This window comes from Mauremys mutica, chromosome 12 (assembly GCF_020497125.1).
Source record: "Mauremys mutica isolate MM-2020 ecotype Southern chromosome 12, ASM2049712v1, whole genome shotgun sequence".
NCBI lineage: Eukaryota > Metazoa > Chordata > Testudines > Geoemydidae > Mauremys > Mauremys mutica.
In genome coordinates, this window is record NC_059083.1 from 57,660,020 (window position 1) to 57,677,214 (window position 17,195).

The 17,195-nt window shown below is 43.8% G+C and overlaps 1 protein-coding gene across 7 annotated transcripts in view; it reads left to right on the top strand.

Annotated features, from left to right (window-relative positions):
• The window catches only part of MAP2K4 (mitogen-activated protein kinase kinase 4), a 190,776-nt gene that overhangs the window by 85,091 nt on the left and 88,490 nt on the right, over positions 1–17,195 (top strand). For all 7 annotated transcript variants that reach the window (XM_044982525.1, XM_044982528.1, XM_044982527.1 and 4 more), the window contains one exon: positions 5,204–5,306. In XM_044982525.1, the coding sequence (XP_044838460.1) occupies positions 5,204–5,306 (103 nt within the window). The remainder of the gene's footprint in view (positions 1–5,203; positions 5,307–17,195) is intronic.

The following is a 17,195-nucleotide window of genomic DNA, read 5'->3' on the forward strand; positions in this document are numbered from 1 at the left end:
AGCTATCTTGAAGACATCACTGACTTCCTGGGAAAACTACAATCCATTGGTGATCTTCCAGAAAATACCATCCTGGCCACTATGGATGTAGAAGCCCTCTACACCAACATTCCACACAAAGATGGACTACAATCCGTCAGGATCAGTAATGTCACAGCAAACCTGGTGGCTGAACTTTGTGACTTTGTCCTCACCCACAACTCTTTCACACTCAAGGACAATGTATACCTTCAAGTCAGCGGCACTTCTATGAGCACCCGCATGCCCCACAGGACGCCAACATTTTTATGGCTGACTTAGAACAATGCTTCCTCAGGTTTCGTCCCCTAACGCCCCTACTCTACTTGCACTACATTGATGACATCTTCATCATCTGGACCCATGGAAAAGAGGCCCTTGAGGAATTCCACCATGATTTCAACAATTTCCACCCCACCATCAACCTCAGCCTGGACCAGTCCGCACAAGAGATCCACATCCTGGACACTACAGTGCTAATAAGCGATGGTCTCATAAACACCACCCTATACCAGAAACCTACTGACCGCTATACTTACCTACATGCCTCCAGCTTTCATCCAGACCACATCACACGATCCATTGTCTACAGCCAAGCTCTAAGATACAACCGCATTTGCTCCAATCCTTCAGACAGAGACAAACACCTACAAGAGCTCTATCAAGTATTCTTAAAACTATAATACCCACCTGCCAAAGTGAAGAAACAGATTGACAGCCAGAAGAATACCCAGAAGTCACCTACTCTAGGACAGGCCCAACAAAGAAGGTAACAGAACGCCACTAGCCGTCACCTTCAGCCTCCAACTAAAACCTCTCCAGCGCATCATCAAGGATCTACAACGTATCCTTAAGGACAATCCCTCACTCTCACAGATCTTGGGAGACAGGCCAGTCCTCGCTTACAGACAGCCCCCCAACCTGAAGCAAATGCCAGCAACCACACAACAAAAACACTAACCCAGGAACCTGTCCTTGCAACAAAGCCAGTTGCCAACTCTGTCCACTTATCTATTCAAGGGACACCATCATAGGACGTAATCACATCAGCTACACCATCAGAGGCTCGTTCACCTGCACATCGACCAATGTGATATATGACATCATGTGCCAGCAATGCTCCTCTGCCATGTACATTGGCCAAACCGGACAGTCTCTATGCAAAAGAATAAATGGACACAAATCAGACGTTAAGAATTATAACATTCAAAAACCAGTCGGAGAACACTTCAACTTCCATGGTCACTCAATTACAGACCTAAAAGTCTCAATTCTTCAACAAAAAAACTTCAAAAACAGACTCCAAGGAGAAACTGCAGAACTGGAATTAATTTGCAAACTGGACACCATTAAAGTAGTCTTGAATAAAAATTGAGAGTGGATGGGTCATTACACAAAGTAAAAACTGTTTCCCCATACTAATTTTTCCCCTACTGTTACTCACACCTTCTTGTCAACTGTTGAAATGGGCCATCCTGGTTATCACTACAAAAATTTTTTTTCTCCTGCTGATAATAACTCACCTTAATTGATTAGTCTTGTTAGAATTGGTATGGCAACAACACCCATTTTTTCATGTTCTCTGTTTATATATATTTTCCTACTGTATTGGCCATTGCATGCATCCGATGAATAGGGTTTTAGCCCATGAAAATGTATGCCCAAATGAATTTGTTAGTCTCTAAGGTGCCACAAGTACTCCTTGTTCTTTAAGCTTTCCAGACACACACAGCTCTTCTGTATGTCTGGGAAAGTTCCTCCCAGCATCGCAGCTAAATGCAAGGTGGAACAGATTGTTTAACGTACGTAGTTAGCACATATTGTAAGAGACCTTTCAAAGTAGATTTCAGAGTCTCAGCCGTGTTAGGCTTTGGCTACACTTGCATTTCAAAGCGCTGCCGCGGCAGCGCTTTGAAGCGCTAAGTGTAGTCAAAGTGCCAGCGCTGGGAGAAAACTCTCCCAGCGCTGTCTGTACTTCACCTCCCTGTGGGGAATAACGGACAGCGCTGGGAGCGCGGCTCCCAGCGCTGGGGCTTTGACTACACTGGCGCTTTGTAGCGCCGCAATTTGCAGCGCTGCAGAGGGTGTGTTTTCACACCCTGCTGCAGCGCTGCAAATTTGTAAGTGTAGCCAAGCCCTTAGTCTGTAGCCGCAAAAAGAACAGAAGTACTTGTGGCACCTTAGAGACTAACAAATTTATTTGAGCATAAGCTTTTGTGGGCTACAGCTCAGTTCATCACATGAAAAGGTGAGAGTTCCTCTACCGACTCTAAGAAGCTAATTAATGAAGATGAGCTATTGTCAGCAGGAGAAAAAAAACTTTTGTAGTGATAGAGTGATAGCTAAATAGAGCCATTACACACATTGAATCTATTTTCCCATGTTAAGTATCCTCAGACCTTCTTGTCAAAGTATCTTAAATGGGCTATCTTGGTTATCACGACAAAAGTTTTTTTCTCTCCTGCTGACAATAGCTCATCTTAATTAATTAGCATCTTAGAGTCAGTAGGGGAACTCCCACCTTTTCATGTTCTCTGTATGTATATATATCTCCTCACTATGTGTTCCATTCTATGCATCTGATGAAGTGGGCTGTAGCCCACGAAAGCTTTTGCTCAAATAAATTTGTTAGATTCAAAGTAGAGTGGCCATTAACACCTCTGCAGTCATAGGACAAAGAGAGGGGTTAGTGAGTTACAGATTGTTGTAATAAATCACAAATCCAGTGTCTCTGTTCAGTCCATGATTGTTAGTGTCTAGCAGAATGATGAATTTAAGTTCACAAGCTCAGTTTTTGAACACGTTGTGCAGGTTTACTTTGAGGATGAGGACTGATAGGTCAGTGATCACTCTGTGAAAAATGTTCACCCACAGTTGATAGGGTGTTTTTTGTCTTTTATCATTTTCCTGTGGGTTCATGTGAGAGCATAGTGATTGTCTGGTTTCACCCACGTACACCTCTACCTTGATATAACGCTGTCCTTGGGAGCCAAAAAAGCTTACCGTGTTATAGGTGAAATCGTGTTATATTGAACTTGCTTTGATCTACCGGAGTGCACAGCCCAGCCCGCCCCCGCCCCACCCCTGGAGCACTGCTTTACCATGTTATATCCAAATTCTCATTATATCAGGTGGCATTATATCGAGGTAGCGGTGTAGTTGTTATTGGGGCATCTAATGCCCTCAATAAGGTACACCACATGTGCTAGGCATGCATAGGACTCGTGGATCTCAAAAGGTGTTTTGTGGGGGATGTTGATCATTTTAGCAGTGGAGGTATGTCTGCAGGTTTTGCATCTGTTCTGGCAGGGTCTGGTGCCGTTTTGAGTTGGTGTGTCCTGCTTTATAGGAAGTTTGCTTGATGATGAGCTTGGAGAGGTTTGGGGGGAGGGGTTGTCTGAAGGTCAGAAATGGGGGTTCAGGAAATATTTCTTTCAGGACGGGGTCCCCATCAAGTATGGGTTGTTATTGTTTGGTGATACCCCGTGTGGTTTCCTGTGTGGAGTAGCAGGTGACAACTAGGGATGTGTGGTCAGAGCAGATTTTATTTCTGTATTGAAGCAGGCCCTGTTAGGGTATTTGAGTGGCCCATTCCATGATGAGATCTACTTCTCTGGTGGAGTGTCCGTCTTTGGTGAAGTCAGTTTTAAGTATGTTAAGTGTAGATCTTGGATTTTCTCCTCAGAGCATGTTCTGTGGTATCTGAGTGCCTAGCTGTAGACACAACAGATTTCTTAGCGTGTTTGGATCTGTGAAGGTAGGTGTGATGATCCGTGGGTTTCTTGTATATGGTTGTCTGTAGGGTTCTGTTGCTGAAGCTGATCGTGATGTCGAGGAAGCTGATGCTAGTGTGGGAGTGTTCCACAGAGAATTTAATGGATGGGATGGTGATTGTTTTAAATTGTGGTGGAAATCCATGAAGGAGTTTAACCTGTTGGTCCAGAGCAGGGGTCGGCAACCGGTGGCTCGCGGCTCGCCAGGGTAAGCACCCTGGCGGGCCGGCCCGGTTTGTTTATCTGCCGCGTCGGCAAGTTCGGCCGATCGCGGCTCCCACTGGCTGCGGTTCGCGGTCCCAGGCCAATGCGGGAGGCAGGAAGCCGTGGCCAGAACATCCCTTGGCTCGCGCCGCTTCCTGCCTCCCGCATTGGCCTGGGACCGCGAACCGCGGCCAGTGGGAGCCACGATCGGCCGAACTTGCCGACGCGGCAGATAAACAAACCGGGCCGGCCCGCCAGGATGCTTACCCTGGCGAGCCGCGAGCCACCGGTTGCCGACCCCTGGTCCAGAGGATGCAAATGTCATCAATGTATCTCAGGTATATTGTTGGTTTCATTGTGCATTTGTCTTGGAATTCTTCTTCAAGGTGGCCCATGAAAAGGTTGGCATATTGGGGAGCAGTCGTTGTACCCCTAGCTGTTCCCATGGTTTGGATAAAGTGTTTGTTGTTGAACGGAAAGTTGCTATGGGTGAGGCTGAAATGGATGAATTTGGCAATGTGTGTTGGTGTGGATGTCTGAGTGTTCTCCGCTAACTTGTAAATATTTGAAACAGCCAGGTATGCTGTCGTTGTTGTATAGGGAAGTGACATCTCTGATGATGAGGACAATGTTCTGAGGGAGTAAGTTAATACTGTGCAGTTTGTGGAGGATGTCGTGGAGATAGCTGGCCCTTTGTGATGTGGTCTGTCAGCCTTAACTCCATTTTAGCATTGTTTTTTGTCTGGAAGTTGCTGGAGAGCACATATTGGCATGTACAAGGAAGAACAATAGTTGTACTACTTTTATAGATTCTTTCATCCACTGATTTCAAGTGCTTTACAAATGTTACTGGACATCTCAACACTCCTGTGACATGAGAGTTTTGAGATGTGCATTTTACAGATAGGGAAAAATGCAGGTGCAGAGAGGTCAAGTGATGGGGAAAAATGAAGGTGCAGAGAGGCAAAGTGATGTACCCAAAGTCATATAGTGAGTTGGGGTGAGTTAAGGAATGAATTCTGATTTCATTCCTCTTTTCTTGCCACTAGCATTGTATGCTAATGCTAATGTGAAATACATTTCCCTTTCCTTACATTTTATGTTTTTGGGATTTTTGTTTGTTTGTTTGTTCTGGTTCATTCCAGATGCTTGCAGAATAGGATATTTTATTGCCCACAAAAATTTTACTTTCTGTTCATTTCTCCCAGGTAAACGCAAAGCATTGAAGTTGAATTTTGCAAATCCACCTTTCAAATCCACAGCAAGATTTACTCTAAATACGTCTGGAGTTCCTTTCCAAAATCCTCACATGTGAGTATAAAATCAAGGCTCCACTGATGAAACAATTCTGAAATTATTCTGCTAACATGTAATATTAATTTAAAAGTAGTTTCATTGCTTCAGTTATATTATAGGCTGTTAAAAAAAACACTAGTTTGAATCAGCGTAAAAGGGTTTGTTTTAATGAGTTTTAATAAATTAGAAAAAAGAATAAGCTAGGACTCCTCCTGTCTTAAATTGGGGCTACTGCCTTTCAGGATTGGATAGAGAGCTGTCACTTAAATTATAGCTGATACACAAGCAGATTGTGCCTATAACTAATTTCCAGTTCTGTTCACTGTCATTTTCCTGTCTCTCTATTCAGTGCTTATTGCTTTTCATTAAAGATGAGTTCTTGTTCCTATGTTTACTTGTGAAAGACATATAAATGTGATATACTGTGTAGCACTAAAATGAAAAGTAGTAGACTGAAAAATGTAATTTTACCAAAATCCATATCTTGGGGAATTACTTAGTGACTAGATCTCACTGAATTTCCAAGCAAGATAGTCAGGGATAGTTTTATGTAAAAGTTGAATGTAAGTGGAGAACAGAACTGCTTCTGACATTAAACATGATAAAATGTCACAGAAAATATTAGCTTTGTATCCTCAGATCCACCAATCTGGATTGATGGGTGACCCACCCACAACCTGTAAGTGTGGCAGAGCTCAGCTAGTGTGCAAAGATGTCCCTAATTTTTCCTCTTCAGGTTTCTTTACCAGATATCAAGAGTTTTTCCAAAGGCGAGTCTCAGAGACTGTCCCTGACGTTTCCCCAGCTGTCTATGGTGCTCCTGGACTCTTTGGTGGTGTTTTTGTTTTTAATATGCTTCTGCTTTGCATGTTGCTGCACCCTCCCTTTAGCTCAGTGCTTCCCCAGAATATATTCCCTGAGGTTTGTTCCTGTCTCCGGTAGCTCCCTCTGTTTTGGAGCTTTTTGAGCAAGTTTCAGCTGAGTTAGGAAAATATTTCTGATACCCAAGTAGTCAGTGCTGGTAGGTGAAAAATATAGAAACCTCCTGTGAAACACTTCAGCAGATCTCAGGGACATCATCCTCCCAGAACCGGGATAGAGGTGTCCAGCTCTCTTTTCCTTAAAATGCCCTACGCTTTGGGGCCATTCTCTCCCTCCCCTTTTAAGCACAAACAGACTGTGTCATTGGCTGGAGGATTCCAGAATTTTCCAGCTGGTTAGTCTCTTTGTCTCTGATGATTTTCCACAGGAGGCTACCTTGGAGCCTTTCCTTTTTTCAGGCCCCTCTCTCCACCCTGCTTCATAAAGTATTCAGTCTCCCCTAGTGGGTCATCTCTAGTGACTTGTCTTCACAGTGTACCTACCTCCAGTGGTCTCTGTCTTGGAGTCTGTCTGGGAAATAGTGGTTCCTGTCAAGCACGGAAGAATCTTCTGCTGGAAGCAGTGATATCTTAAGTTCCATATTTATGTAAGTGACTCTGGTCACATTGCTCTTTAGTAAGTACTACTCTGGTGATGTGGGCATTGCAGTTTTGAAGGGGGCTGGAGACCAGGATTGGTTCTCTGGAGCACAGTGAATTTGGACTTGTTCTGGGTTAGATACAGTGTTAAACTAACAGAAGGTGAAGATGGAACCATGTGTCTGCTATGTCTGTTTGAAGGGTGGATTAGCTCATTTTTATAGACTCAGAGAGGTGTGTGACCTGCCTCATCTTGGATTGTGTTTCAGGATTGTTTCTTGCTGTGGGAGGCCTGGACAAGCTGAGAGAACATCTTTTTATATCCTTGTGCTCTTTATCATTGTCCTTTCTGGGTTCTCTTTCTCAAAGACAACACTCTTGTCTTTTGATTGTACTCCTTGCCCAGATCCGCAGGTCCGTGCTTCTGTACACACTGGTGGGCTGTGGCATGTGACTCCAAATGCGCTTTTCCCTCTGTGGAGAGGCCTCTCCAGTCCCTGAGATGGGTGGGAATTGTTTTTTTAACTTTTGATGAGAACGATTGCTGGATGATTGATGTGGATTGGATATTTCAGACCATCTGGCTCCCACTTTTCAAGGGCCATTATGACTGAGGTTGTTTTCTATTTATTATGTTGCTGCTTCTTCTCCAAGCCTTGTGGATTGAGTGGTGTTCGGCTTTTTGGTTTCATGTGTCAGTGCTGGCTCAGCACAGTAATGCTGACTTCCCCTGTCTTGATGGGTTTTGCTGTATACATCCCTTTGGTCCTGATGGGTGGATCTGAAGATACAGAGAGGTTAATTTCTCACATGAAATTTAGGTTTCTGTGACTTGGATCCACCAATCCGGAGGCTGTCCCATTGTATCTGCCTCCAAAAGGGCAGAATGTGGTGTTGTCAAATTATTCTTTTACCTTTTTCTTCTTTGAACTCTGGAAATAACTTATGGGAAGCTGAGAGGAAGCGATTAGTAGTGACCAACAGGTGCCACAAAATGTAATTGCCTATTAGTTGTATTCTGCTTGATTGACAGGTTGTGATCGGGGAACTGATCAGGCTGGATTGGTGGATTTTCAGGTAAGAAATTGTGGTTTCTTATTATGCAAATGAAGAGAAGGGTAATGAATGGGGTTTTCTGTTCTGTTGAGGCTTATCAAGAAAGAGGAAGTATCTGTATAAATTCTGCTACTGAAACAAAGACGCCACTACAGAAATGGTGATCAAAGTTTATTCCACAGGCCAAATGTGTCCTTTGGAATTCCACAGTGTAGGCTGAAGTCACCCTTATGTTTCATTCAGAGGAACACCATCCAAAGACCACAGTTCTCAACAAGCAGTGCTCTCCATACTGAGCTAAATGATCTGACAGAGCTGCCTGTCGGCTTTTAAAGTCTTTGTGAGCCGTACCTCTACTAAATATGAGGATGTCTGCAACCCAGTCCATTTTTATGCAGCCTAGGTGTGGCCCTCCTACTCCTGCCAGTGGGCAGAGATTAGATCCCCTCCCCCACACTCTCCATCTGTGAGCTCTTTCTGTCATCTTGTTGAAAAAAATGGAGAACAATGTGAAAAAATAGCATCCGAGATAACCTTGAGTTAGGAGCAGAGTTTTAGCTTCTGTGATTCTGAGGCAGAGCAGTAGCTGTATGCATTGGCTGAATGGTGCCAGAGGGAGGGGAAAGATCAGTACTAAACCAGCTGTAAGTGCTTCAGGAAGAGATTTGAGTTACACAGGGAAGCTTCCACAATGACAACTGTGTTGTGCCTGGCTCAGTTCACTGTAATGAGCCAATCATTTTCTTTAATAGTAACTAAATATCTCAAGTTTTTGAAAGAAAGTAGATTTTTTTGGGCAGTTTCAGTATGTGACCTGGGGTAAAATTTTCAAAAGCGACTTTGCTTCAGATTTTTAAAGGTATTTAGGTGCCTAATTACCTTTAAAAATATGGGCTGTAGGCATTTAGGAGCCTAACCCCACGACTCTATGTGTGGTGATAGAGGGATCACACACTCACCTCCTAGCCCATTGGGGAAGTCAGCCAGGGTATCCCTGCAGGAGTTATGCTCCATTTCAAGAGACCAGAAAGTTGAGAGAAGAGGATGTTGATTAACCAAATATCCTGTGCAATTACTCAGTGCAGAAAATGGAGGGTAACATCCATTGGAGTCAGTGGCAAAACTCTCATTGACTTAAGTGGGGCTAGGATTTCACCCTAAACATCTTCTAAATTTGGGGTAAATCTGTTAAGATCTGGGGGCGGAGTTAGACTCACTTTAAATAGGAGCCTGACTCAGAGTGACTTGGATGAGATTACAAACTGGGATGTATTTCAAAACAAAGCCCTAACCAGTTTGGAGCTTGGCTCCCTGAACACCCCCTCCTACATGATCTCATGGGGCAACACCACCTTAACGAAGTCAGCAGAGGAAGGGGAGGAGTCATCGCCTCTGGACCTTACGTGGTCTGACAGAACCTGGATTTTAACTTAAGGGCAGAGGGTGCAGCTCTTCTGAAATATCAGGCTCCTATTGAATGGCTGGATGCAGTCGGAGGTTACTTTTTGAAGTGTCTTGGTGTTAGTTGGGTTAATCTCCCATGGACAATTCATGCTATAGATTTCTTCTTTAAAAACTCTCTTCCCCTGAATAAAGGGCCCGTGGCTGCTAGGCATGGGTGCTTCTGAGAAATTAAGTTAGTTGCCCTTGTTCTGGATGACATTGGTATGGCTGCTTTATGGGAAGGTCTGGACTGGAGGATGTCAATGTCAAGCATCTAATACAGAGGTCTCTAACCTTTTTACGCAGAAGATCACTTTCTGAATTTAAGTGCAACCTAGGATCTACCCCACCCCTTCCCCGAGGCCCCGCCCCTTCCCCAAAGCCCCCCTTTTCCACACCCCTCCCCCCCCCGTTGCTTGCTCTCCCCCACCCTTACTCAATTTCACTGAGCTGGGGTAGGGGGTTAGGGTTCAGGAGGGGGTGTGGGCTCTGGGCTGGGGACGAGGGGTTTGGAGTGTGGGAGGAGGCTCCGGCTGAGCCTGGGGCAGGGCGTTGGGGTGCAGAAGGGGGTGAGGGGTCCAAGCTCTGCAAGGGAGTTTGGGTGCAGTGGGGGGCTCCGGGCTGGGGCGGAGTGTTTGGGTGCAGGAGAGGTTGCAGTGTGCAGGCTCTGGGAGGGTGTTTGGGTGCAGGAGGGAGCTCTGGGCTGGGGCAGAGTGTTGGGATGCAGGAGGGCGTATGGGATGCTGGCAGTGGGAGGGGAGTCAGGGCTGGGGCAGGGGATTGGGATGTGGTACAGGGTGCAGGAGGGGGTATGAGATGCTGTCTCTGGGAGGGGGCTCAGGGCTGGGGCAGAGTGTTTGGGCTGCAGGAGGGGATTTGGGTGCAGGAGGGGGTTCAGGGTGTTGGCTCTAGGAGGAGGCTCAGGGCTGGGGCAGGGAGTTGGGGTGAGGACTCCCACTGGGCAGCTCAGTCAGTCGTGATGGACTGGTTCGTGACCACTGATCTAATGGAAGGGATTAGAGTGGAGGATTTTAGAGTGAAGATGGATTGTAGTTCTTACCACTGTACATGTCAATTGAATCATGAGTAGGGCGCCGTGTCTGTCACGCAGGTCACGGATTCCTTGACTTTCCACAACCTCTATGACTTCTGCAGCAGCCAGAGTGGCTGATCCCAGGGCCACTCAAGCAGCTGGCTCCGGGGCCTGCTACTCAGGTGGCCTCAAGGCCAACTACACCAGCTGCTGTTGGAGTGGCCTTGGGGCTAGCCAAGCACAGCCCGCACAGGCGGCCAGAGAAGCTGCTGTTGGCGATTCCCAGCAGCTGGTGCCACTGGCCTCAGCCCCAGTCTCCCCGGAGCTCCCCCCAGCAGCTCCCCTCCCCCCAGCAGCTCCCCTCCCCCCAGCAGCTCCCCTCCCCCCAAGATTTGGCCAGGGGTATTTATAGTATAAGTCATGGACAGGTCACAGGCCATGAATTTTTGTTTATTGCCCGTGACCTGTCCATGACTTTTACTAAAAATGCCCATGACTAAATTGTAGGCTTAATCATAAGCCTTACCACTTAATGAAGCCTAAAAAGAATGAGCAGTTTGTTTAGCCCCAACTGTGGCCACGATTACATGTGTCTATTTAATGAGTTTAGTATGGATATTCTGGCATAGTATGATGCTTTTTTCCTGCATAGCTGTACAGTACTTAGCACTGTCATCATGATAATATAACGCAAAGGCAGAGAAATACCATAATATGTAATTGTTTTGATGAGCTTTAAAAATACTGTATCTATTCAAGTGATTTATGTTGATGAAAAACAAAATTCATAGTATTTACATTATGCAGGGTGCAAGGTCTGTGCAGTGTTTCTGATCAGCTAATTATTCTGCCTCTTAGAAATAAAAAGTTTTGTTTAGAAAGACAGTATAATTCATCTAAATGCTATGTTGATAGCCAAGACCCCGATTCAGGAATGCATTATACATATAAAATGATGGGGTCTAAATTAGCTGTTACCACTCAAGAAAGAGATCTTGGAGTCTTGCCTGATTACCTGTTCTGTTCTTTTCCTCTGGGGCACCTGGCACTGGCCACTGTCGGAAGACAGGCTACTGGGCTAGATGGACCTTTGGTGTGACCCGATAGGGCCGTTCTTATGTTCACTTAAACACTTGCATAAGTCTATGCCAATTAAGGATGTACTTAACTTTAAGCATGTGCTTATGTTCCATTGAAGTCAATAGGATTTAAGCACAAGCTGAAGTGTTGTCTTGAATAAGGAGGCTGCCCTTGATGGGGCCTGACAAAAAGGTAAAAGTGAGTATTATGGATGAGGTGCTTTACTTAGCTGTGAGGTGTGTGAGGCAATACACAATCCTTCCATGGTCACACTTTTTATTATAAAAAGCAACGAAGAGTCCTGTGGCACCTTATAGACTAACCGATGTATTGGAGCAGGAGCTTTCGTGGGTGAATACCCACTTCGTCGGATGCATGTCATCAGACTCATGCGTTTGACGATGTGGGTATTCACCCACAAAAGCTCATGCTCCAATACAAATGTTAGTCTATAAGGTGCCACAGGACTCTTTGTTGCTTTTTACAGATCCAGACTAACACGGCTACCCCTCTAATACTTTTTGTTGTGGTTGCATTTATAGTTTATAAAAGGTTAATCAATGATTAATGGACATATACATGTTACAGACATTTCTAGTATGTGTTACAGATGATTATAAACATTGGTGGAAGGTGTTAGAAATGGTTATTAGCCATGATTATAAGCAATGTATTGGTCTGTTGGACTCTGTAACAATCTGTAACAACAATCCAGTATTCACTCTTCCTAAACTATTTATAAATGGACCCTTAAGGTAAAGTGTGGCCTCTTTCACCTTCTGTCTTCTGCATCCAAATGGGATTTAGTTCACAAGTAAAATTAATGCAGTCAGCTAAGCCAAGTTCTTGTTGGTTATTGGTACACATTACACAAGATCTACAGTAATGTATGACTAGAAGTCCCTGTTGAAGACAGACGCAAATAGAACGAATACAGGAAGGATTCTTTGACTGGCGTGGTGGTGTATGGAATGATTACACAGCATCTGTCTGCACTACACCTGGCTCTCATTATAATACTGTAGTTTGAACTGAATAGCTCATTGAACAAATTTAGTAGCATACTTTTGAATGCAGTGATTTAGGTTTTGGTACAGCCTTTCTGGCAAGGGTTATTATTCCTGCAGTGTACTGGTATTTTTGTACCAGGTTCACACTGCACAGTTTATCCTTATGTACTAGGATATGAGTAGATGTAAGGACTGTGCCTTTGTTACCTATTCTTCAGTGTATTCTTTTTTGAGCATAGACTCAATGAGCACTTTTACACAGATAGCACACATCTATCTGTTTGGCCCCTCTGTCACTAGGTTGTCTGGGCATGTACCATTACAGGCTAGTTTGGAAAGCTGTCAGGATTAAGTGACTTCTTGTAAAAGTCATGAGCCCGCCTTCTGAAGTACCTGTTGGACTGTCAATCTGTTTTACCTGCTGCTCATCATTGTAGAATCTGAGCATCTGGTCTCTGATTTTCCCTTGCACTGGCTCATCCTTACGTAGGCTTCTGGCAGTGCAATGGGAGCTGAGAGGACTCACCAAGAGGCTTTGCAGCTGGCTGCCCAGTGGAACAATAGGCTCGTGTTGTACAGTGAGCCTCCTCTACTGATACAGGATTAGAGTCATAGAGTTTAAGGCCAGAATCCTTCATGAGCAAATTCAGATCCTCTTACATGTGTGACTCTGCATCTTCCTTTTTGTGCAGTTTAAGGAGGTACCAAGGATGTTGTTATTAAGGTGAAAAGGGCTTTTGTGGCTAGGGCCAGAATCTCGTGAATCTAGTGCCCCAAAGCTCTTAGATAGCTTCTTGTGCATTCTTCGTGGCTTTTTATTAACTGGTTGCCAGCTGCTTTATAGGTGAGATACTTACATCTGGGTGAATAAATCTTCATGGGTAAATTATTAGACAAATTTCATCTCTATTTGCAAATTTTCCAAGAACAAAAGTGAAATGTTCTTAAACTTCCATGTTCAAAATTATTTCCCCAAAATTACCGGTGAATAATTCTGAGTCTGTTGCTTGTCTGTAACAGTTTATCACATGTACTTGATATTCAAGCACACTTAATTGGATGCTCTTAATTGGGCATAGGTCATATGATACCTTTCTGTTCCCTGATGGGGTGAGCAGAGCTCACAGTAGTTTTTGGGTCAGTAGGCTCTTTCTTTTCCATTCTTCATCACTAATATCTTTCTTGATAAATTGTTGGATTGTGTCTGGATATTTGCATCTCTTCAGAATATGACAGTTCAATTGTCCAAAGGTATCTGTGGCTGAAGATTATGAAGAGCAGGTGTGGTTTGCAAAGCATCTTTGTTTAGTGTCTTTGGCCTGGTGAAGGGGACCTCCTCTTTGAAGGAGATATTGCTGAGATCATCTATGGAGCCTGGATTGCAGGTGCTACCTGAAGCTGTTTCTAGCTGCTGTTTTCGTTTCTCCTACTGAGTTTTAGGGTTCTCCCTAACATGGCAGTCTTACAGCGCAGAGATTCTGCACTGATGTTATTTGTAGGTAGGTAGGGATGGCGGGGGAGAGAGGTTGTTTGATAGCTTTGTATTTATTAAGTTATTCTGCACCCTGATTAACTTCTTCTCCTAGTCTCTAATTTGTTTTCACTGTAAGTCTCTGTGCCCTCTGCTGAGCAGCTCTTTGGTTTCTGCCACGCCTTAGTGCAGTGGTTCTCAGACTTTTGTACTGGTGACCCCTTTCACATAGCAAGCCTCTGAGTGCGACCCCACCCCCTTTTTAAATTAAAAACACTTTTAAATATATTTAACACCATTATAAATTCTGGAGACAAAGCGGGGTTTGGGGTGGAGGCTGACAGCTCGCAACCCCCCATGTAATAACCTCGCAACTCCCGAGGGGTCCCGACCCCCAGTTTGAGAACCCCTGCATAGTGAATTGCTGCAGAAATCCCTATGGCTCCAGCAGCAATAGTGATATGAGAGGACTGTTTTCTTCTTTCTCACTGGTTTTGGCATACAAGTATCACAAATCACTAAGCTGCCAGGACCTCTGGTCTTTCTTCTGTGATACCAGTAGGTTCTATCACTTGTGAGACGTTCAGCTGCAACTTATGTTCACTCCAGTGGGATTTGTGGATGCTTGTCACTCCTGAAAATGTGGACACTTATATTCAGGTGCCTAAATCTAACGTAATATGATAGCAGGCTCCCATCACCTTAGTATCTGAGTGCTTCGTACTGTTTTTAATGTATTTATCCTCACAAACTCCTGTCAGATAGGGAAATGCTATTTATCCCATTTTACAGAAGGGACTAAGTGACCTCTAAGGACACACAGGAAGTCTGTAGCATAGAAAGGATTTGAAACTAGATCTCCAGAGTTCCAGGCTCATGCCCTAACTACTGGCCTATCGGAGCCTGACTTTAATTACTTGGTTTTGGAAAAGTTGGCCCACCTCTGCAGTAGTTAGGAGTCCACTCTGCATCACAGTGGTCAGAGCCTGGATAGTTCAGTGGTGGACCTTTGAATTAGCAATTATTACCATAAAAAGTAATACATGCTTTTGGGCTGTGGAATGTAAAACTGATTGCCAGTTCTGTCCTAGGAATTGAGACCTCTGGCTTTTCCGCAGGGTGAAAGAGCATGAAGAACTGAGCAGTCAGTGAGTCATGGAAAATGATAATTCCCTTACTTGCTGTAAGAATCAAGGAGGTACATCAGACTTGGAGCAAAGTCTGTCTGTTGAATCTCATTACCTCTGTGTGGTTCAGCTGCAGTGAGTTACAAGTTAGGGCAATTAAGTATGTGGGAGACTGGAAAAGTAGAAGCTGGTTGTGTCCTTGATAGTGGGAGGAAACAGAGGTTCACTGGTGCTATCAGTTATAGGGAAGGCCAGCTAGTAGTTAGATATGTGGGAGAGAGACCTGGAAAATGGCAGTTAATTGTCAAAAGCTGTTAGCTAAAGACCTGGCATGGACTTCTGCACACCATCTCCTTGAGCCATCAGTTGCTGGCATATTGGAGGGATTGTAATGGCTTCATAATCATAGCTCATTCTGGAAGGGAGATAGGCAGGACTGCTACTCCCCACTTTATCCAAAAGCCTGTTTTCAATAGTATATTTAAGATTCATAGATTCCAAAGCCAGAAGGGACCATTGTGATCAACCAGTCTGACCTGCTGTATATCACAGGCCAGAGACCTGCCCCAAAATAATTTCTAGAGCAAATTTTTTAGAAAAACATCCAGTTTTGATTGAAAAATTGTCAGTGATGGAGAATCCACCATGACCCTTGGTAAATTATTCCAATGAATAATTACCCTCACTGTTAAATACGTTACGCCTTATTTTCCGTCTGAATTTGTCTAGCTTCAGCTTCCAGCCATTGGATCATGTTATGTCTTTCTCTGCTAGATTGAAGAGCCCGTTATTAAATATTTGGTCTCCCTGAAGGCACTTACAGACTATAATTAAGTCACCCCTTAACCCTCTCTATGTTAAACTAAATAGTCTGTCACTACAGAGCCTGTTTTCTAATCCTTTAATCATTCTCATGGCTATTCTGGGAACCCTCTCCAGTTTATCAACATCTTTCTTGAATTGTGGGCACCAGAATTGGACATAGTATTTCAGCAGCGGTCACACCGGTGCCAAGTACAGAGGTAGAATAGCCTCTCTACTTCTGCTTGAGATTCCCCAACTTATGCTTCCCAGGATTGTATTAGCTCTCTTGGCCACAGTGTCACACTGTGAGCTTATGTTCAGCTGATTATCCACCATGACCCTTAAATCTTTTTGAGAGTCACAACTTCCCAGGATAGAGTCTCCCATCCTGTAAGTATGGCCCACATTCTTTGTTCCTAAATGTATACAGTTACATTTAAACAGATTAAAACACATTATTTGCTTGCTCTCAGCTGACCAAACTGTCCAGATCGCTTTGACCTGTCTTTTTCATTATTCACCACTCCCCCAATTTTTGTGTCATCAGCAGACTTTATTAGTGCTGATTTTATGTTTTCTTCCAGGGCATTGATAAAAATGTTAAATAATGTAGTGCCAAGAAATGATCCCTGCGGGATCCTATTGGAAACACATCCACTCAGTGATGATTCCCCATTTACACTTACACTTTGAGACCTATCAGTTATAGCCAGTTTTTAGTCCATATAATATGTGCCATGTTGATTTTACATTGTTCTAGTTTTTTTAATCAAAATGTCATGTACCCAGCAAATGCCTTACAGAAGTCTAGTATATCATGTCAACACTATTACCTTTATCAGCCAAACTTGTAACGTCACCAATAAAAGATATCAAGTTAGTATGATAGTATCTGTTTTCCATAAAATATTTCTGTTTTCCATATTGATTGGCATGAATTACATTACCCTCCTTTCATTCTTTATTAATCAAGTCCCATATCAGTAACTCCTTTATATTGTCTGGGATTGATGTCAGACTGACAGGCCTGTAATTAACCAGGTCACCCCATTTACCCTTTTAAAATATTGGCACAATATATTTTCCCATTCCAATAGATTAATGAAGGCCTTGGGTATGTCTAAGAGAGTTCTCTTGAGGCATGCAGGTTGTTTAAAGACTAGTAAACCATATTGCTTCCTCTGTGTAAAATAATGCTCTATATATGCAATGTGTGTACAGAAATTGAGCATTTAAATACTATGTTGATGGGGAAATCCTGGAATAGATTAGCTAGACAGAAGATTTCCAAAAGGAACTCAGTGTGAGTTTGTAGGCCAACAGCATAAATATGGTTGGAGTACATGATGAGAAGAAAGAGGGCAGAGAGAGGTGGAATTGTTTCTGTGCATCCTCCCCTTCATCAGAATTACTTGAAATG